Source organism: Lipophrys pholis, assembly GCF_963383615.2.
Source record: "Lipophrys pholis genome assembly, chromosome: 14".
In the NCBI taxonomy this organism is placed as follows: domain Eukaryota; kingdom Metazoa; phylum Chordata; class Actinopteri; order Blenniiformes; family Blenniidae; genus Lipophrys; species Lipophrys pholis.
Window position 1 is genome coordinate 8,566,506 of NC_137633.1, and position 22,470 is coordinate 8,588,975.

General features: G+C 43.1%; 1 protein-coding gene across 2 annotated transcripts in view; it reads left to right on the forward strand.

Annotated features, from left to right (window-relative positions):
- The window catches only part of lingo2b (leucine rich repeat and Ig domain containing 2b), a 44,683-nt gene extending 22,847 nt beyond the window's left edge, over positions 1 to 21,836 (forward strand). Inside the window, exons 1-2 of one of the 2 annotated variants that reach the window (XM_080480690.1) lie at positions 17,588 to 17,731; positions 19,337 to 21,310. In XM_080480690.1, the coding sequence (XP_080336816.1) occupies positions 19,380 to 21,248 (1,869 nt within the window). In that variant the 5' untranslated portion in view covers positions 17,588 to 17,731; positions 19,337 to 19,379 and the 3' untranslated portion in view covers positions 21,249 to 21,310. Of the gene's footprint in view, positions 1 to 17,587; positions 17,732 to 19,336 lie in introns of those variants that run through there. The other variant, XM_080480689.1, reaches the window with a different exon arrangement.
- Positions 21,837 to 22,470: the final 634 nt, after the last annotated feature.

A 22,470-nucleotide genomic window follows, 5' to 3' on the forward strand; every position in this document is an offset into this window, starting at 1 on the left:
ATCTTCAATAAATTAAAATACCAAAACCCAAGCCAGAAACGAGTCCATAATTTTGTCGGCAAAAAGACAAAATACCACATCTATTTTTTTTTTTTTTGCCTGAGCTCACCGGCTCTGGGGTCTAAATTAAACAGGATTACAAATGTGCTGAGGTCCAGAATTGAAATACCACTGGAGAAGAGTCTGCGGTTGTTGGAGCAGCTGCCACTATTTACTCTGCTCCTCTGTGTTTCATTGATGGAAAATAGATAAGGCGCTAATGGATGCATGCCACCAGTCCTGTGTTAAGACACGAGCTTTGCTACCGGGACCCCTTTTGTCCACAGCTCCTTTTGTATTGATTTTCTGGCATATGCTAGGTTTTTTTTCTTTATTTTTTTCTTGAATGGGACAATTTGTAAGATCCATAATGGCGAGACGGCTCAGCAGCTGAGCGCACAGGGACCCAAACGCTTTCTTCTCCTCTGTGTGGAAAAGAAAAAAAGAAAAAGAAAATTCTAGCTGCGCTAAATAATTTTACTGTGCCACTTTCTCAACTGGATGGTCTTTTTTAACTCGGTTCCCCTGACGATTGGCTTTTTTTTTTTTTTTTTTAGGATAGCGGGCATTTAGGCGGCTACATAAGGAGAAACTCATATAACCGTAGCTCTCTCTCCAAAGCAGCCGGTGTGCAGTCTCGTCATTGTGCAGCAGCAGAAAAATTGTCCCTCTCACTTGGTCGTGGGAGGATATCAGACCGTGCGGAGTGTCTTGGAATATTTATGCAGGCATGCAAGTGTGAGTTAGCCTGCTATTTCAGTGCTTTCAGCCAACATTTAACCAGTCCAAACCCCACAAGAGTTCACATTTGCAAACTCTTCGGGCTACATTCGAGGCCAATTATGTGGCAGGTGTGGAAAACACGTAATGCCCTGCATCCGGTAAATACACACGCGGTAATTTGACGCTCTTACATTAAGCGTTAGAGACACATTCCGGTGTAAACAACCCACCAGAGAGGAGCCTCGGTCTCAGTCTTAGCCTCTGGCTTCTGTCACTATTGCCACGGGAAAGCGACAAGGAGCAAGCCGCGGTCTTTTCCTTTTATTGCAGGAACAAATTCACCTGAAACAGAAATACAATTGGGGAATTAAGTCACGCTTCACTGGTATTGCTGGCCTGCATTAATTACGGCGAAACTGATTCTCATGTGAAATCCGGGTCTGTTTTTAATAGTGTTAAACGCATGTGACGGGAGGAAAAATAGTTTTGGTATTTCTTTTTCGCTTGTGGAGGAAAAATGTGGGAAGAAAATGAGCAGTTGCTGTTTTCCTGATCAGCTTTTCTTGGCTTTGTTGCGCCATTGGCTCCACTGCAGTGCTCATGCAATATTCGCAGACCAAACATTGGATTAGGTAAAGTCCATTATTGAGCCTATCATAGGCGAGTTGGGCTTCTGCTCTCAAAACAAAGTCAATACAAATTGTTTCATGGCCTTGTCTTTGTGGAAAAGTGTTTGTAGCCATGATGGAAAGTTAAAATAGGGGGGGGGGGGGGGGGGCGGTGAAGGTGTCAGTTGCAGTGATTTCTCAACTAAGCATGTAACAGCCTCTAATTTGAGTCAATAGTCAACTCGCCTTTGTGTCCACAGTGATTGAAGTAACTGAGAAGAAATATAATGAGACATTTTCAAAGCCTGCTAACTTACCGCCGTTTCTTTATTTTAATTAACACACATGCACGCACCTGCACAGATGAAAAGTAGAACAAACACAACAATTTGGCTGACACATCTTCATAACGTTACACTCCGGTGGGAGAAACAGACACTTGTAAAACGCATACGACTGCATCGGTCCACCTCCGGAATCTCCTGCAACAACTATAACAGTGAAATAGTCCAGTGATACACGTTCAAGCGTAATTCTGTGCCAAAGTATTTTATATTGATACTTGATATTCCAGTTGCTCGATGCTTTTTCTTGCTTTTAATATAAGAATCTTGAAGAGTTTAGTATTTTCCTGTGATGAAGGCATTTTTATTCCCTGTAATGCTTAAAGTAGGTCACACACTGTAGTAGAAGAAAAAAATTAATAAAAATAAAGCTTATTAATATAAACATGTTGAAATGAGTGCATTCTCCTGCAGGACCACAAACTGTGATTAAGACTCCCTGTTCTTATTTTACATTTTGAACACAGTAGAGAAAGGCAACAACTAAACGTATGACATTTGGGAGAAGGTCAGTGACCCAGACTCTGTTACATACATGTAAAGTTAATCGTTGAAAGAGAGTCCAGAATGTTTGGAGAATAAAGATTTCAGACGTTGTTTCGCAGTCTGATGAATATTGTGGTAAGCAGTCGCATTAAAGTGTGTTTGTACACGATATCTTCACTGACCATCACCAGGACAAAGTGTGGACGCTGGAGGCATTCAGGTGTGGAAACGGTGAATTGGAAAGTCAGGAGTTACAACACATGATGTTGACTCAGGGATTGAACCTTTGTTTGACTTGGGTTGGACCGAAACCTCACTGGGAGTTGGTAACAATCCCAAAGCACAACAAAAAGTGCTGCGACGCAAAGTAGAAGAAATAACGTGAACTCTCGAGGCTGGCCTCACTTGGCTTGAAATTTCAAGTCACGTGAGGTCGCATTCTGTCAAAAAACCAAACAAACAGATTTGCTTTGACTTGTGCAATGACAAACATTGTGAAACTGCTGAGCTGCAACAAGCCAACCAACAGGTTCTTTCAGGAACAGTACAGGAGATATTTTGAAGAGAAGACAATGAAACTAACAGACTAACTCCAGATTAGATTTCATCTCTAGATCTGAATTTAATCACAATGTTATTGTTGTACTATTTTCACTTTCATTCTTCCATGGAGTCTGATATTTAAGGTTCACTGTTAAACGCAAGAGCGTTGCTTTTTCACGCATGTGCTTTTCCCTCCATTTTCCACCATTTTGCTTCGGTGTGACTCAACAGTGAGACAATAGCCTTAGAAAGGATGAGTCGAGGACAGGAGTCCACTGTGATTGGCCGGAGTGGTCAAGGCTCAAATAAATATTTGTGTTAACTCTCAACCATCTCGGTTCTGTTGTTCTTTAGCCAGCCACAGTTTTGGAACATGCAGAATACAGAGAGAAAATATCTAACTTTATAGATTCAAACAAATGTAGAAACCTTCCACACAAGCTTTTGCTCCAACATTTACTTGAAAATTGGTTTGAGATGATAAGAGCTTTGTGACATAGTCAGATATCATCAGAACAATGTCGACTGTGGTTATAAAGGAGAGGACATGGTCAGCAACAACAACGCAGGCTTTTTAAACCGTGCTCAGTTTGTACAAAGGAGCCCAAAGTGTGCCAGGAACAACTCCCCCACACCATCACACCACCAGGATGGGCCCATGCTGTCGTGTTGTTTCCACCAAATTCGAAGCCGACCATCTGAATGTGGCAGCAGACAGACTCCTTCTACTGTCGAATTTTGGGCACTTTAGCTCATTTTCTAATCGCCATAGCTCGTGTCCTTCGGTGATTGGTGGAATCGTTCTCTCCTGAACTCCACGAGGAAACTTCACCCCGAAAAAGTGGGAAAACCATCGTGTAACGCCGCAGATGTCTGTGAGCGGCAGCTTTTGAAAGAACGGCACCAATAAACACGTCGCCTTCAAAGTCACTCACATCGCGTTTCTGTTTGAACTTCGGGCGTTCCAGCTGGCTGCCTCGGCGAGCGCTGCGTGAGCCCACCTGACCGCCGAGGCCGTCTCTCGCCGTCGATTAGCGGCTCCCTCGAAATGTCCGTCACGCCGGCATTGTCCATGCACAGTGCGGTGCCAGACTCCCGTCAGAAGAGTGTTGACAAAAATGCCTCTCCCCCTTCCACTGCAATGTCACCTTGGCCTGTCACACCGACTTGCATCTGTTTGGAGTCCGAGTGAATCCTCGCGGGTGACGGTGGAGATTGCTAATCCGGCGGGCTGATTTGGTGACATGCGAAGGTGCTAATCCTCCCGCGTTATTCACTGCCGGTCAGGACTGCCTAATCCCTTGCCGAGGGTCTGATGTAAGGAGAGATGACGCCAACTAAACGGCTGTCGAGGAAAACGATTCGGGGTTAGGTCCGGCAGCGAGTTCACGGTTCCGGCACACGCTGATTTCAACACGGCCAATATTTACCGCTGCTCTGTGTATTTTGTGTGAGACGTCTTTTTGATTTGGAGCCAGAGGTGTATTCATGGGCTGATAGACAGCGCAGGAAAAAATATACGGCGTTCCTCAGGCAAATAGCAGATCCCGTTCTGCACGCGCGTTCAATAACATCTATTGGCTTCAGTTTTTCAAAGCAACATTTACATATGTGAGACTTTTCTGAACTGGGAAAAAAAAACCGATTCAGGGTTCAGATACAACATCAAGGGTGAGGAACATTCACAAATCATGAATATGTAATCGGCACAATTTGGATGAAGATTTGAACTCAGCTAGAGACGTCGAAACCCATTTTTCATTCTGTATTTACAGAATATTTAGATTTTTTTTATTTTTTATTTTTTCACTTAACCTTGCTGAAGGAAGCCTTGAGAGCAAGCGGCGCTGCCGCGGCTTATTTCTCTCCCTCGCCGTCTAAATACAAACTGAAATGAGACCAGTGAGAACATGTTGCCGGCTTGGCACAAAAACGTCCGCCCGAGTTCAAACATCTGTCTGATAAACTGGCTGCTCCGGAGATGCAGCAAGCATTGAGGGCTTTCATCAGATTTTTTTGTTATTAATAATTGCCAACAGGCGAAATTACTTCCTAGATGTGCAGAGCTGAATACAGAGAAAATCTCAGGTCTCGTGCTGGCACAGTTTGTAAAGTGGAGGAGGCTTTCCTGAGGATGAGTGGAGGAAAAACTTCTGAGACAGAGAAAACGAAAATGAGAGCACATTATAATCACAAATCCTTTGGCAGCTTAATTAGAAACGAGAGGTTGAGGGGTTTTTTTGTTTTTTTTGTAAAGCTCCTTTTAATTACACTCTTGGCGGGAATATTTTTGGTTTGTGATGCTCAATATTACATACAGATAACATTTCCTATCTATAGAACCCATTTATTTTCAACGGGAAATAATAGAAATCGGGTTTGCTCAGATGCGATGTGCTCCGGGGGTGAGGTGTCCTCTTTTGAATGTACAAATCAGCGAGGGACTTCTTTACAAAACCCTGAAGGTAATCATGGAGTTATTATCACTCTGATGCCAGTGTTATCAGCGAGGAGCCTCTCGTTCACACCGCTGACTCATGTGGTCCGACTGAATGAAAAGGTTGCATCTGGCGGTGAATGGGGAGCAGAGATCATCAGGCAAAGCAAAAAAAAAACCTTTGAAAAATATTGTTGTGCATCCAGGTAGGAATGAGCAGCATCGAGGACATCGCTAACATTCAGAGAAATTAATTCATTTTGCATTGCATTTTTTTTAATTTGCTCTTGTTTCATTTGAAATTAACACCATGTGTTATTTGTTCCTTTTTTGCGGGGTTAAATAAACAATTCAAAGAGATTTTAGTATCCCTGAACAAATACAAAGAGTAAAGTTAAAAGGCTTACTGTACTCGACTTTGGTTACCATGACAATACAAGGTGTAATAATACAGTTGCTGACAGAAACATAGATTTTAAATATATACAGTTTATCCATCATTTGGGTATTTGTAAAAAAAAAAAAAAACATCAAGGGATTAACACTTTATTTTATCCTTGAGGGATTATTCCGTCCATGATTTTGATACTTTTTCATATTTTTGATAGTGACACTACATCTGTGGTCCTTCCCCATGAAGTACCTTTACACTTCATTATTCAAAGTATCACCCAATACTAGCTTTGTTTAAATCATTTTTATAAAACCAAGCATAATTTTGGAATGAAACAGGACCTTGCATTGCTCCACTTTCACGCATCGGCCATCAATTGCCTTTGAGTATTTTACACTCATTTTCTAAAAATAGATTTAAAAATGTAGTGCTTTTCATCATTTTTTTTTCTTTTGTTTTAGTAATCTGCATACCTGGCTTATTTTCAAAAGGACTCTTCTGGCTGAAATGGCTAAAAAAGGCTGCAAACGGCTAAAATTGCTTTAAAAAAAAAAAAGTGTAAGGAGGATTAGTTCAAAAAACAAGGCAAATTGGTTAAGAAAAACAGAAAAGATATCCACCATGGTCAGAAATGGAGCAAAGACAGGTCAAATGGTTAAAATGGCTAAAATGACAAAACTTGCTGAGTAAGATAAAGTAGGCTAAAAACTGCTAAATAAAACTAAAACTAAAACAGTTCAATTAATTTGAAATTGCGGTCATGAAATGTCAAGAATGTACTTTTAGTAGAACTAAACGAATAACTTGTGATCTCTGTGCAATGATCCGACGTGGCTTCTCCAACCTTCCTACTGAGTTACGCTCATTGTCTCATCAAAGTTTAGAAAATAGGGCCTGAATTGAATACAGTTGAAAAGCATGAGCTTCATGTCATTATTCCGTTGTCAGTGAGTTCGGTGGAAAGGTCGCAGGTTCGGGCTGCTCTTACTCCATCGTATCACACTGTCAGCTCATGATAAAACAGTAGAGACAAGATGTTGTTAGTTGTTTATGTCTCACTTCCTAAAGCAAATAGAAATGCCTTATTTATGAGGTTCCCTGTTGTTTCTGAATGAGAGGCACCCTCCATTGTTCTCATTTCCTCTGAATTCCTGAGAAGCATCTGTTGAATCTTAAAATCAAGGACGGACCTAAATCAATACTGGGGATCGATGCGGGCACCATATAATTGCAACAGGCCCCGAGTAGGACAGTACAAATGCCTCCCTCGAGTTTTGTGGCAAACATAAATATGTTGACAAGAAGAGAGCCTTTCCTTTTCTTTTTTTTTATTATTTCTTTTTTTTTTTTATTTTAGATGTAAAGGCAAAGATGTAAGGTAATGTTTGACCTTTTCAATGAATGGCTCCTCTTTTTCATGGTACCATCTGAGGTTTAAGGCCTCCTCCCCATACATTATACTGCTGCATGGCACGTTTTGCTGTTTTTGATATGGTTGTTAGTTTTTCACCCAAGCTTGACAAAAGATAATCCTAATCCAGACCCCTGCTGCAGTAGGGCCTCATATAGCCCCCCCCCCCCCCCCCCCCCCCCCGCACACTGCTGAAAGTCACAATTCAACTATAATACAGTTTTTAAACATGTTAACGCAGAACTTGTGTCCAGGAGATACGATTATCAGAGCGTGGGCAGGAGCAAACTTGTGTAATGCACTATGACAAATCTCATTTTGGCCACTAAGGAAGGGGCCTATGAATCAGTGGTGGTATACATATACCATGCAAAATGAATGAGTTCTCCCTCCCGAGACTAAAATTAGACAGAAACCTAATATGGTGAGTGTCCTTCAAGTAACACTCGGATTTATAAGCCACAACAAGAAAGCGAGTGGGAGAGGGTGAGAGAAATCTCCGCTTCCTCCAAACACTTAGGTGGGGGAACACAACGCTGGTCGACACACCGTGGAAAATCCGATTATTCCTTTTTTGTGGGAAACCTAAGCAGCCATTGAAATGATGCAACGGCATCTTTTCAAGCAATCATTTCACCCAGTGTGATTACTGTGTGACTTTCCTCCTGTGACAACAGCACCCAGGTGGAATACAAAGTGGTACAAAGACTAAATGCACAATGTGGTGTGCATATTGATTAACATTTTACAACGCTTTTTTTTTTTTTTTTTTTACAGATTTAAGCATGTGTGTTTGAAAAAAAGAAAAGAAAACGTGATTTAAAGAGAGCGGCTAATGGAATAACTACTTAACCGGTTCATTAATTAATGGCAGTTGACAGTAATGAACCTTTTATGGGATTTAGCTTGCAGAACATGGCACAAGCCATTTCCAAAGGAGTCACATGTTAAACTGAAACTAGAATCACTTATTCACAAAATATTGGCTTTTCTGGGAATTTTCCATGCGTCGTTAAAGGTAAAAATGAATGCAAAGCCAATTTAATTGTAGACTCAATACTTAACACAGTCTACATGTTGGAAAAGTGCAATTACTGAAGTCTTTTTGCACTGTATAACACTTTTTATGGCAAATAATGAGACTTTCATGTAATTAAAAGGCTACTAACATTAGTGACTAACGCAAAAAAAAAAAAGCAGATCTTCTCATATCTGTATGATGACACTAAAACAGCTTGGTGATCATATTCAGCAGAAAGTGGGAGAAAGACACATGGAAAATGTAGGACATAGAATGACGTGTTGGAATAATTAAGTCTTTCTGTGTGCAAGCAAAAAAAAAACCCACCAAAAAACAACCTCACTGTTCTCACTGTTTTCTGCTTTGCTTGACTGCTGCTTTTATCTTACGCTGCTGACATTTACCTCACGCTTTAATTCAGGAAGGCACACAGAAATGTCAGTGGGTCCGATCATGGAAGATTGTGGTCACAACTTTTACATTAAAGCCATTTATTCAAACATGAGCCCGGCATCCCGAGTGTGTGTTAGAATAAATATGACATAAAGGGTCACATCTAATAAACAGTGGTGGCATATCAGAGATTTATTAATTAATTTTTTTATTTTTTTACTGAAACAGCTCAAGTTATGGACAACCTGAAGCCTTTTCACGTAATTCTGGGGCATTTCTTTCTGCTTTTGAAGCTGAAAGAAGCTTTACTGTTTTATTACAATCTGAAGAAATTCAAGCGTTAAATTGATCAATTGTCTCACGTTTAGCTCTCGTGGGAGAAGCTCAAACATAGCGCACTAACACGATTTATTACCGGGTGAATTTGTCAGTATTGCAACTGAGATATACAAATAAATTTGTGTTGTTTGGTTGTTGTTTTTTTTTTTTTTTTTTAACATTTCCTCTATGTCATGTCTGGATGGGCAAATCATCAGAGATGTACATAAAGTGAAACAAGTCCAAAGATTGATGTTGACTGGGACCTGCTGATCGCACGATATCATTAAAAAAATATTTACTGCATTTGATCATTTCTTCTGTCCACAGTCAGAACTTTGAAATATGACCTGGAAAAGCTAAATCATAATCCAAGTTTTGCAAGTGTAACTTTTTTTTTTCCCCCTCAGCAACAACTCATAAATCTCTTTCCCGCCTGTAACGCGTCCATAATATTCTACTTCTTGTTGCTCTTCCCTTATTAGCCGACGCACATTCCTAGATCCTCTCATGAGAGCCCCTTGTTGTCCCAAAGATGAGACGGGAGACAAAAGGTATTCGACCATCAAGGCCCATCAACTTTGAAACAACCCCAAACTTTCAGCTGTTTCAGCCATTTACTTCTTTCTGCTTGACCTTTCGATATTTGGAGACATGCTAGGATGTGAAAAATATCTTATTTGACAAACTACTGAACCGTTCTTCTTATGGAAATGTCACATTTGTCAACTCAAAGTACACGAGAAGAGAAGCTTCCAAAGTTAGACAAAATAGTTATTTTAACATCATTTTAGTGAACGCTAAAGGGAAACACTAAATATGGACTAAAAAGGTTTGCAGACTCCTGGGTTATCTCTTTAAAGTGTAAATATGGGTGATGAACTGGTGATAAATCTGGAGTCCATTCTGCTTCTTTGCCCAATCGGAGCTGGGATCGTCTCCAGCTCCAGTGACTCTGTACTCACTTTTAACGATTACATCTTAAAAAGTAAAATGGCTTCCAATTATAAAATCTGCCATCAAGAGAGGAGAGTGATGAGTATGTGTGCCCAATTTTAATGCTTGTACCCCAATTTTAAAGACTCTACTAAAATAAGCAATGATCTGCCCCACTGTCACGACAAACTTTTAAAGATGGTTTTATAGAAAAACATTGAAATTTGATCACATGTCTCCCACTGATATTCTGTTCTGATCTCATTTGCTCCTGGGTGGACTCTTTCACATGCCGTGTTGTTCGAGAACTGGTGTGAATGCACTCAGTGAAAAGTGTCAGCATCGGTCCAGTGTGCAGTGAGGCTTGGCAGTGGCAAGCGGCAAACCTCAGAGCTCCAGATATCTGTAGTAAAAACTGTGTACGTTGCCATATACTTTGCTGTACAGGCCCCGGTAAGCCGGTGTCTGAAATGTGATGTCGAGACGGCAGGACGAACTCAGTAAATCCCCTCAACATGACATACACATCACTGTCCTGGTGGTGGATAACTGTACCTTTATAAAGTCAACTGCATTACTGTGGCGGGATTTTAGTTGGAAGAATCTTATTAGATTTTTTTTTTTTTATTCTCCTCAAACCAGAAATCAAAATGGAGTGGTTCAGAGGTGTCCTGCTGCAGCGAGTGTGGAACGGTTTCTGCGGACTGATTTCATATATTTTGGTCTTGCCCAAATTTTTTTAATATTCTGGAAGGACGTAGAGGAACTAATATCAGAAAACCATATCGCTCGGGATTTCTCTTTCATATCAATGTACTTGGGAAATCTTTGAGTAAAGGAGACTCATACCTTCTGAGAGACCAAGTAAAAAGGCAATAACCAAATGCTGGCTGCAGGGGGACCCAACCACCATGAAACTGCTTGAAAACATCATAAACCTGATTCACAGGATGGAGATTTTCACTTTTACGCTGCAACTACAAAGGGAACAAGGAGAGGAATACTAGGAACAATTAGATGGCCACAAAAACTAAGTACTGTGTATATTAGACTGAATAATATAGCGTAACCTGTGCACTGCTCCTGTATGGTAATTACAGTATTTTATTTAATATTGATTTATTTGCCCTCAAATGTTTTGTATATTCATGCATGATGTTCGAAAAAAGCAAAACAACAAAACTTTCAAAAAACAGTTTTTTTGGGGGGCATTTTTTGCATTCCGTTCTACCCTTCCTTGTGGGTTTCCATAGCTGCTGTTGCACTTTTGCTTAAACCTGGGTTAAAGCTTGAATTTGCTGAATGACAGTGTCTCATTTACTTTTTATTTTGGGATTGTTTTAACTCCGAGGACAATCACAGCAAAATAAGTTGCACTTTTGATAATATATCTGATGTCTGCACTCATTTTTTAGTGCATTGAAAACAAAAATCGAAAATTTAATCGAAACCCAAATTTTTCTTTAAAAAAAACCCTAGATTTTATATTCTTTTAGGCCAACATTGCCCAGCCTGACCTGAATGTGCTAGTTATATTTTTTTGTGTGTGACAAACTGGATGTTTGCGTGCCACACGTGGCATCCAGTCGGTGGAGGAACATTATGTTCACCTCGTATGTTCACCACCGCCCCGGAGGCTGTGTTGCAGCTCACGTCAGTGTCGCCGCTCTTCGTTTCCCTTCTGAAGGCTGTTGTGGAGAGTTGGCGCGGCACACAGTCCCTCCCCCTGTCTATCGGTACGAGCAAACACAGACCGAGCATTAACCGGACTTCTCCAAATCTGCGAGGAGGGGAATGCGGCGTCCCTCGTGAGCCCGCGGCACGGCTCACGCACAACAAGCCACATGCTGGAGGACAGGATGCGCCGCCGATGGCTCCACGAGCCGCCGCATCGCAGGAAACACGAGCAGTGGTGCGGAAAGGAGCTGGTTAATTGGCAGAGTTTGAATGCACAGGCTCTAATTAGCCGAGGAGAACACGGTTCAACTTCCGAATAGCAACGCCGTCCTGAAAACTCCACTGACATTTCGCACCCTGCAGGGTGGTCAGTCGGTGTGCCGAGCGCCACATTTCCCACAATAGAAAATGCATTTGGCTTATTACCATTTTTAGTAAATACACAGTGAATTAAAGCGAGCTCTGAGACCACCAGCCACAACAGACTCACAGCTTTATTGTATGCACGCAAAAGTAAGACCCAATAACAGGTTTTTTTTGTCTTTTTGTTTGTTTCATCACTTGAATATGTGTTCCTCATGTTTTGCTAATTCAACGGCTGCTGTCTGAGGGAGCGTAGAAATGCTGTAAACAGAATTTGCACGCACGGATGTTTGAGCACCAACACTGACATTGTGGAAAAAAGGGACGACGAGCCCGGCGACGTGTCCTTTCCGGTCACTTGTCATGAAGGAGTGCGGTGCGAGCTCGCACTGTGACAATAATCGCCCACATGTGAATGTCCTCATGTGAAATAATTCCATTATTCATGCCACCGTTATATCGGGAAATGGGCCAGAGCAGAAGAGTCGAGCCTGCGTCTCATATTCAAATAGGAAAGCAATAGCACGGAAAGAGAGCCGTGATCAAATGTGACGAATAAAAAAACTTCAAAGAAATGAGAAGACAACTGTAAAATGCACATTAAAGTCCTTTGCGGAGGTTGTGAGAAAAGGACCAAAATAAAAGGACATTTTCAAGGAAATCGCAGACGAATTCAAAGCCTCATGATTGTGAGCCTGTGGGATGAGAAGAGAGGACTTTAACTCTACTTTCTGATGTAGAGTAGGGAACCACAAATCGGACCCAACATCCAACGTGACCAACCACATGCATCGGGTTGGCGACTAACCACCGCAGCGCCAAGTTGCACTCCCGTGACTCACAAAAATACGAAAACAACGTATCGATTTATCGCACACCTGACTGCAAGAAAACGAGATGCTTTCTGTCAATAAAGCTCATTATTAATTCATAAATAACCGTGTGGCTTTCGATACTGTAATTTAGAGTGCGAGCGTGTACCGCTACAGGCCAATAAAGACCTTCCCAGACTGAAAACCTTTTTGCTGTGAGCGTCAGAAGCCCACAGATTTGGAAGGCGGAGTGGTAATGAAACTTAGGGACCTAATTGCGGTTCGTCTTGGCGGAAAGATTAAAATCTACACGTGTACCGGGCGTCAGCCGAGTATTACCCACGTCTCCTGGAAGAGTCATCAGCAGCTTCTCCAGCTTTGCTCGGTTAAACTCGCATTCGAAAATCGCCAGCAACTCAGGACAACAGGGGCTTTATCTAATCTCGCAACGGTGTCTTTGCTCATTTCTTTGTGTGTTTTGACTTTATCTTCTTTTCTTATTTCTTCCTCTCTCTCTCTCTCTCTCTCTCTCTCTCTCTCTCTCTCTCTCTTTCTCACAGTGACTCATGCATCACCCTACAGCTCCTTTTTTCGGCTGTCAGATTTTCTACAGTTTCGCTGTGACTCTAATCCAATTCAGAACCAAATCCCAAAACGCTCAACCCTGTAGGCTGCCCTTCTCAATGACCCCCCTCCGCCATTACCATTTACCCACAACTCGGCGGGATCTTTGTATGTTTTCCTTCTTGCCCCGCGACACGGTTTGGCTCCGAGTCTTTCTAAAAATACGGTGCGGCTTGAGAAGAGTGAGGAGGCGGCCCACCAAGGTCAGCCTGGGTCAGCCCGTCACAGCTGGGTAAAAAAAAAAAAAAAAAAGTAGGGAGTTGTATGAATGGCTGGTAACTCCAAGGCACTGCAGGCATGTCTTAATACGTTCTAAGTCACCTAATAATAATGACAGATGATGTTAATTATCACCTCCATCTTTCCCACCCTGGAGGTCCCTGCGCTGGGATTAGGAAATATGTGGTAATAAAGGAAGAAGTACTTTTTGAAGGTTAGCAGGAATGGCATCTTCTCTGAACTCAAGTCCTTGATTTTCCTGCTTCTTGCCTTTTATCAAGCGTTTTTTAATGTCAATAATTGTAATTAATGAATCATTAATGAATCATTTGCGACTATTCACTTTTTTGTGGGTCAGTCACTTAATCAGCAACAAATCAGGACTAATATTCATCTAACAGCATTTTATAAGTATTTTAATCGTGTACAATATGATTGCAACCTACATTGCGTAACATTGTAAACTGGTGGGGAAGCACTCTCGCCTCATCGTGCAGGAGTTTGCATGTTCTCCCTGTGCTTGTTTGGGTTTTCTCTATTATCCTGGTTTCATTGCTGGGATAACGTCCTGCGACCCTGAATTGGGTAAAACTGTAGAAAAAAGATGGAAGGAACATAGTATTACTATTCAAGCTCAGATGAATATACACTGGTGTCTGGTTGTGAACAACGTGTCATTTGACAGTATGGTCCTGTCAAGTTTGATTGGTTTTGTTCATCAGTTCATGGTGTCGCAACATCAAATGACTCTACATTCATCTAACACCTGCAAATTTGTTCAGGAGACACAGATGATGAGCAGCTCTCCTTTAGACTTTTGTTGCTTTTCAAATAGTGAGTAGAGAATGTATTGGCAGAATTCTTATGGGGATTTCCAGCACTTCAATGCGAGCCCCGTTGGCCTGCAGGAAAGTTTGATTTCTTTGGGAAATACCAGCCAGCAGGGTGAACGTTTAGAAGCTTAGAAGCAAAAGAATGATCATAAAGATACTAGTAGATCCTCATGCTTTGTTATTTCAGATTAAGAATCAGTTTTGTAAAAGACAAAAACATGGTTGCCTTATATGAGTCTGTTAAATGCCATCATTTTATATTTTCACACTTTTTTGAAGTAGCTTTTACGATTTCGCACAAAAATACTGACCGCAATCTCAATTTTTTATTTATTTATTTTTTTTGATCATACGAATGCCTGCAAGTCTTGAAGATGAGAATCTCTCTCATTAGCTTTCCTCCCACATGACATGAACGCGATTAACATCGAGGGGAAGTGCAGAGTGGGGGTGATAATTATCTGTGATCTCTTGACTGCGAGTGTCCCTCATTGCATCACGCGTTCTCGATTGTTACTATGAAAAATACTGGTGCGGCTTTAAAAGGTCATCAGTGTCGTGAGTGCAAAACCCCTGTTGAAGGTGTTACTTTGTGTTCAGTAACTGTGAAATCAGTTTGCATTTGTCTGATGAGTGTTGCTTTTACAATTCCACCACATTTCAGGAATCCCCGTAGCGCTGTTTGAAATGTCTTGGCTTTTTGGCTTCCGTTCCTTTCGCCGCCTGTCAATTCCAATCTGGCCAGTATTTTGCTGGGAGACTTGAGCGTTTCATCAAAACAAGTGCGTAAATATCTGGATAATTCCAACCTTGTGTTGCACAATTAGAAAAAAAAAGAAAGAAAAGAAAATACGATGGCTTCAGCAACCATTTCTTGTTTTCTCTGTTTTCATTTGCACGCAATTAACCTTTGTTTGATACTACAACAGAGTTTGGTGCTTTTCATAGAAAGACAGACACAGAAGACTCTGAAGCAAACCTCAAGCCAGAGGTTTGCCACATTTCTACATTTAAAAACAAGACAACAGGCCACTCAATAACTCAGTAAATCTCTGTAGGTGGGAATGGCTTTGCCAAAAATGTTTATTATCTGCTAACTTCTGTAACTTTTCCTTAGAGGAAGAAATGTATAAACCTAATCAATGCTTTCAGTGTTTACAACTGTGTGGGAAAGACTAATAGTTGAAGCTCAGCTGGCTATTCTTACTGTCTTTGTTCAGAGGAAGACATGACACCGAGTGGCCAAAGGGGCAAGTCACAATTATTGATTCTCTAATATTAATATTCTAATATCGTAGAGTTGGACGATTTATGTTGTAAGACCAGGTTTGCCAAACGTACGTGCAAAAACCCAGAAGAAGACCCAGTCAGAGGGATATTACAAGATGTACAAGTTGATTGGAACTTTTTCACAGAAAGTAACTGAGGTCTCAGTTATTTTCTGGGGATCTGAGCTACTGCTGTAGTAGTGTCGACTTATTTGAAGTAGAATTTGCATCAAAGCTACAAAAAATATTAGTTTTAACTGGTTAGGGTTAAGATATATGGAATTGAATGTGAACTTTTTGATAATATAGTCCAGCATTTACATTTAGCTCAGTTGGTAGAGCATGAGACTAACAATCTCAGGGTAGTGGGTTCGTGTCCCACGCCGGGCGCCACCTTCCCGTGGGCTCACCACCTGCAGGAAGGTTCTTAATTGGTGCATTGTGATCTGGGTGACAGTGCTCAGACTGTCACCCCCCGCGACCCGGAAACGGATATGCGGAAGAAAATGAATGAAGAAAAACATTTTGAGGGCAAAACATTACAATTAAATGTTGTTAAGTTGTCATTTCATTGGTCAGTCCCACTGTAGTTCAAACTGGGCTGTATCTAGTCAAATGAGTTTGACATCCCTGTGTTAGACATTTGAGGGAAATCGGGAAATAAAAAAGCAAATCACCAGCAAAATTATACTTAAAAAAAAACAAAAAACTTTTTAGGCTCTGTACACAGCCTTTTATTCACTTGTATTTTAATCATTTTATTTGATTTTCTTTTATGTTGTCCACAATTGCTCAGGGAGCCTAGAGTACTATTGCATTCCCAACCATACCATCGGCCCTTATCAATTATCCATTCAGCCGTTTCTGCAAAGATAGAAACGTGTCTTCGGGGGAAATATGTGAATATGCAAAGAGAGAAAGCATTTGGAAGACAGTGGACTCACTGTGTCAGATATGGATTGGGACATCAAACGGGCGACTGGTCTTCCGGAGAATCAAAGCCACGTCATTTTTCAAGGTTATGCACTCGAACAAGTGCTGAAATCGTATTCTAATCCAGGGAGATGATTTACAGTCCTTGGGGAATCCTCATCCTTTCATCAGTACTTGTATGGTGAAATGTAGATTTGGACTCATGATGTGACAGTAAATGTGACAGGGGCTTTTCTTCAGAGAGTCTTTTAGACCTCATAAGATGCTGAATACTCTTCGAGTTCATTTCTAAAACTGGAGAAGGAACAGATAAGGGTGATCCAACTCTTTTTTTTGTTAAAATAAAAGAAGCTATTTTACCATGGGCTTGTTCTGCTCTGAGGATAAATAAGTTACGAGGCGGTGGTGTTTTTGTGTGCAACAGCAACTCTCCGAGCACAGCCGTGGTAAAGGCTGACACACAACAACCCAGCACATTGCCAAGCCCAGACCCCCCCCACCCCACCCCCCCTACACACACACGCACACCACCGCAGCAGCAACAGACAACTGGACTGTAATTATTAAACAGAGAGACGAGGGGAGGAAGAGAGGCTGACGGGTAAAGGCAGACTGATAAATACACAAAGACAGAGGCAGGCTTGTGGACGGATAATAAGGTGGAGAGACACGGATAGTTACCAGAGCAGCAGATGGATGGGCAATGAGACAGGTGGACAAATAGCACGGCGGTCAGGATGACAGCTCAGAAACAGCATAAACTGGGCTCCACTCTACCTGTGAAACTCAATTTTTTTCGCCCCACAAATGCTTTCAATTTGGACGTCGTCTCGACACGAAGGCTAAATGAATATGAAAAAAAATAATAATAATATGACCCTCCTTACTCTGTTCCGTCCCCCTTTTTTTTTTTTTTCCATTAATTTGATTGGCACACAACACAGAGTGGATGGGAGTAAGGGTTTGTAGTTGCTGTGGCAACGGCCTGCTCTTTGTTAAAGGCTACATTCCTGGCATCTGATGTGTCTGCGCTGCGATCGATAAAAACTCTGCCTGCAGGGACTGATGAACGGACCGGGGCTTCTGCCAGGCCAGGAGAGGACCGGCGGGGAGAGGGAGGGATGAGGAGAAGGGAGTCAGGCTGGGAGACGTGCGAACAGGAGGAGCAGGACGGAGAGATAAAACCGGGGTGGAGAGGAGTGAAAGGGGAAGGATGGGGAGAGATGGAGATGCGAGTGGTGCGGCTGACGAGCCGGGTGGAGTGGGGGGTGGAAGAGGGAAGAGAGTGAGCCGCTTCCCCACTGCCTCATCTCGGCTATTTTCTGAATGTCACTCACTTCACTATCAAAGTAAGGTATGTGCCTGTCTGTGTGCTCATCATCTGCTTACCTTGGCAGGATCTTTTTGCTTTGCGGGTTTCGCCAGCATCTGGAAAAAAAAGCTTCTCCTTTTTTTTTTTTTCTTTGTAAGGTACCTTTCATTTTTCTCACATTTCTCCTTTTGCCTTTATGAGATCATGTTCAAATTTCCACTGCTCACAGATGTGTCTTACATTTTGCACACCTAATTGGCAAAGATCGCCATGAGCAGAATGCAAGATACTCCTGGTAATGAGGCAATTATGGTCAGCCTCTCCGTCTCCGAAGCCATCTGTCAATTCAACAACCTGTGGCTGCTGCAACGTTTTTTTCCCTTCTTCTTCTTCTTTTTCCCCCCACTGAAAAGGTCTGCGCCTTTTTCTGAGACTCTCCACGACTCGGCTCTCAGAGATCATAATGTTTTACTGTTGAACTGTGCATGTGTCTTGCGTCTCCTCATTACTCTGTTGGTGTCTCTCTTTCCATCCGCGAGCCCAGCCACGAACCCATGCAGTGGCTGGAAGTCACAGTGTGCTGGGTAAATGAAGTGTAATGTATGCCTTAAACAAACGGATAAGTAGCACAATAATGCAGATTTTATGTATTTATCACTTTGAATTTTTAATAACAAGGAGCAACTTTAATGTCATTCACATATATGCTTGTGTTGTGATCAGAATATGCTGCTATGCTGTGGAGATTTGCAACACGGAGTGTAGTCTAACGTCGGATTGATTCAACCACAACTGTGCCGCTTTGGGAAAATGAGCGCAATCAATATACAAACCATGAAGAAAAAGTCATGTGCAATAAAAAGAAGTGAATAGAAAACCGGAACATGGTAACCCTAATGCTAATAATCTTGTGGGATCAATGTAAAATGAAGCGGTGAGCCAGTGGGATGACTCACTATGTTGATTACTTATTAGGGAGCCGTATATATTTATTTCCATTCATCCTCGATGGGGTTGGACGTGCTGGCTAACACTGCTGTAAACTCTGTGGGTTTATTTATAGAAGCGGGGACAAGCTGCCAACATATCTCCGATTTAGTTTTTATTTTAGTTGAACACTTGCAACTTCGCCACCCCCTCACACACACACACACACACACACACACACACACACACACACACACACACACACATGCACATGATTGTCCTGCACTCACTGTAACAACAAATCCATGCGGGCTTTTAGCCTCACTGCACTCTAACGAGGGTCATTTCTCGCCACTGGCCCGAGATGTCTTCCATCCTCGTAAAACATCTTCCGTTAGCCTGCAACCTTTTGTGCTAACACAGTGATGAATGCACCCCCCCCCCCCCCCACTTCCCACCCCTCTTTTGTTCTCCTGCAGCTGATATTTCTATTCCTCCCTGTGTTTTGCTCCTGCTGTGAGTTTAATTCTATTATACTCACCTTGCCAAGAAAAAAGACAGTTCATTAAAGCGAGTGCTTGACAGTTGTAGATGTTCGGCGTAAAAGGTTGAAAATGGGGAGGGGGATGGGGGGGAGGGTTAGGCAATGGAGGAGGATGACAAGTACATACAGATTAAGAGTGCTTTGACTGATTCCTTGTTTTGTGTCTTGCAGGACTTGCTCGTGATGGTGCTCTGTATGGACAAGAAGCTGTGCCATGACAAAGGGCAACGTGGGTAAAAGAGACATGCGACACCCAGCCCTGCATCACTGCCACCTCTTCCTGGGCGGGGCCCTGTTGCTTCTCCTGGCAAGCTCGGCTCTGAGCTGCCCCGCCCGATGCGAGTGCTCCGCCCAAACCAAGTCAGTCAGCTGCCACCGCAAGCGCCTCCCCAGCATCCCCGAAGGCATTCCAATTGAGACGCGTGCCCTGGACCTGAGCAAGAACAAACTGCGAATCATCACGCCAGACAACTTTTCTTCATTCCAGCAGCTCGAGGACCTGGATCTCAGTGACAACCTCATCAGCGTGGTGGAGCCCGGGTCGTTCCGTTCCCAGCTCGCCCTGCGCTCCCTCAACTTCCGTAGCAACCTGCTCCAGCTGGTTCCAGCTGGTGTACTGTCAGGCCTCACCAATCTCACCCGCCTGGATCTCAGCCACAACCGCTTGGTTGTTCTTCTGGATCATGCCTTCCAAGACCTGCGCCGGCTGGCATCGCTGGAAGTGGGGGATAATGAACTGGTTTTTATCTCTCAGCGGGCCTTTACTGGATTACTTGGACTTCAAAGTCTGACCCTGGAACGTTCCAATCTGACGGTGGTTCCCACTGATGCTCTGGCACATCTGCATAATTTGGTAGAACTGCGCATGCGCCACCTGAGCATTAGTTTTCTGAAGCCTTTCTCCTTTAAGAGGTTATCGCGTCTACGCCATGTAGAGATTGATTTCTGGCCCTGGTTGGACACTTTGCCTCCCCTCTCACTGCACGGGCTCAACCTCACTACATTGTTCATGACCAACACCAACCTGTCTGCCTTCCCCGGCTCAGCACTGCGAAACTTGCCCTACCTCACCCACCTCAACCTGTCCTACTGCCGCATTCAGCACATCCACCAGGGTGAGCTGGGTCAACTCCCATACCTGCTGGAGCTCCGCCTCCAAGGAGCTCAGCTACTTTCTATAGAACCTTTTGCTTTTCTTGGCCTCAAGTCTTTGCAATTACTCGATGTGTCACAGAACCGCCTGGACTCCCTGCAGAGGGGAGTGTTTGCCTCCCCAGACAGCCTGCAGAGGCTTTGTCTGGGCGGAAACCCATTAGTGTGTGACTGCAGATTGCTTTGGCTGCTCAATAGCCACAAGCCCCCCGCCCTGCAGATTCTGGACATACAGCCTGAGTGCAGTGCACCCGAGCACCTCCTGGGGAAACCTCTCCGTGACCTCAGAGAACCTCTGGTCTCCAGGTATATGACCTGCACCAAGCCACGGATCGGACCCAACACGACACAGCTGCTGATGGCTGATGAGGGTCAGCCTGCCCGTCTCAGCTGCATGGCAGAGGGAGCGCCCCGGCCGTCTGTGGTCTGGATTACACCTCACAGACGCTATGTCACAGCCAAGAGCAGTGGTAGGGTGGAGGTTCAGCCAGATGGTACCCTGGAGATCAAGGCAGCAGAGCTGCATGACAGCGGGGTGTATTTGTGCATCGCTAGTAACCCCGCTGGCAATGCAAGCCTGTCAGCCTCTTTAGCTGTGAAGAGCCTGGGCATTGGGGACAGATCTCACTATAGCAACAGGAGCTCAAACTACCTGACAGACTCCAACAGCACATGGGGCAATGGGACGGTACTGTACAACATGACAGTCCCCATTGACATGAAGACCATCATTATATCCACAGCCATGGGCTGCTTGTCTTTCCTAGGTGTGGTTGTGTTCTGTTTCCTGCTTCTGTTTGCCTGGAGCCGAGGTAAAGGACGCCATAAGAGCAACTTTGACATCGAGTATGTCCCCCGCAAATCCAATGGGGCTTCAGCGGAGGTAGCAGAATCAAGCGGCCCGCGGCGGGTCAACATGAAAATGATTTGAATACATGCAGAATGAGGAAGGCGACTTCAGCGCCAACAAACACAGTGCACACATATCAAGTGAAAAAAAAAAAAAAATGTCCTTTTTTTCTATGACACAGTGGATTTGTGACAACCGAAAAGTGATGTACTATTATAGTGGGTGTCGATATGACAGTGATCTAGTGACAAAGTGGACATGTGAATATAAAAGTGATATATGAAACCGTGTTTATATGACATAATGTTCTCATACAGTACACTTAATATAATACTATAACCAACATATCAATATGGGAGTGATATAGTGTTGCACTAGGCATGTGAGTCGTGGTGATGTGATGAGTAATGATGTTGTCGACTCACCGTGACATCAAGGTGACGGAGGGAGCCACTGGGAGAGACGGGCGACGTCTGTGTGGCAGTGGGGGGCTATCATCACTGCAACATGTCAGGACGAAACTGTCTAACACCCATCCTAGCTGCAGCGTGAAAGGTGTGTGCGAGAGTGCGTGCGTCGATGTGCGCATGTTGCATTTGTGCGTTTCTTTGTGCATGTGCACGCATTGCCTTTCCTGTGGGACAGAACAATTAAAGTGAATGATGGGGTCCAAAGCATTATTTTTATTTTTTTTTTCCCCAAGGCCTTTGTACTTGTTTGGTCATTTGCAACAAGAGTAAAGTTGCCGTTGAGTGAAAAAGAAAACAGAGGATAATCTATGTTTGTATGCAAAAATCACAATATATATATATAAAAAAATAAATAAAAAAAATTCAAATAGGTCAGTGTTCACCCTTGGAATGACTTCAATGTTAGATGAGGGATTTTTCTAAACTGGGGATAATGTAGTGAGAGTGTGAAGCCGGAGCTTTGTCCTCGCCATAGAGCTCACTTCCCGGCAGAAACAAGTGGCTTTTTCCAGAGAAACAGCAGTGGTCACGGGTGTTATTGTTGTGGAAAAGCTTCCAGCGATAGATACGGCATGTTAAACCCATTTTATAACATAATAAATCACGGGCAGATTTTCCTGCCAGACAAATCCCCTGATATGATATAAAAGAGTCGGTGGCCAGACACAATGGCAAAGATTTACTGGCCGGTGCCCTCTTCGGGACGAGACAAAGTTGAGCTTCAGAGATTTATGAGTTGAATTCTACCCCTCTTTCCTATCGCATTTCTCTTTGATTGCACCACTTTGAGCTATTTTGTCCCATACTTCGCCGGGGGAACCAAGAGGTTCTGG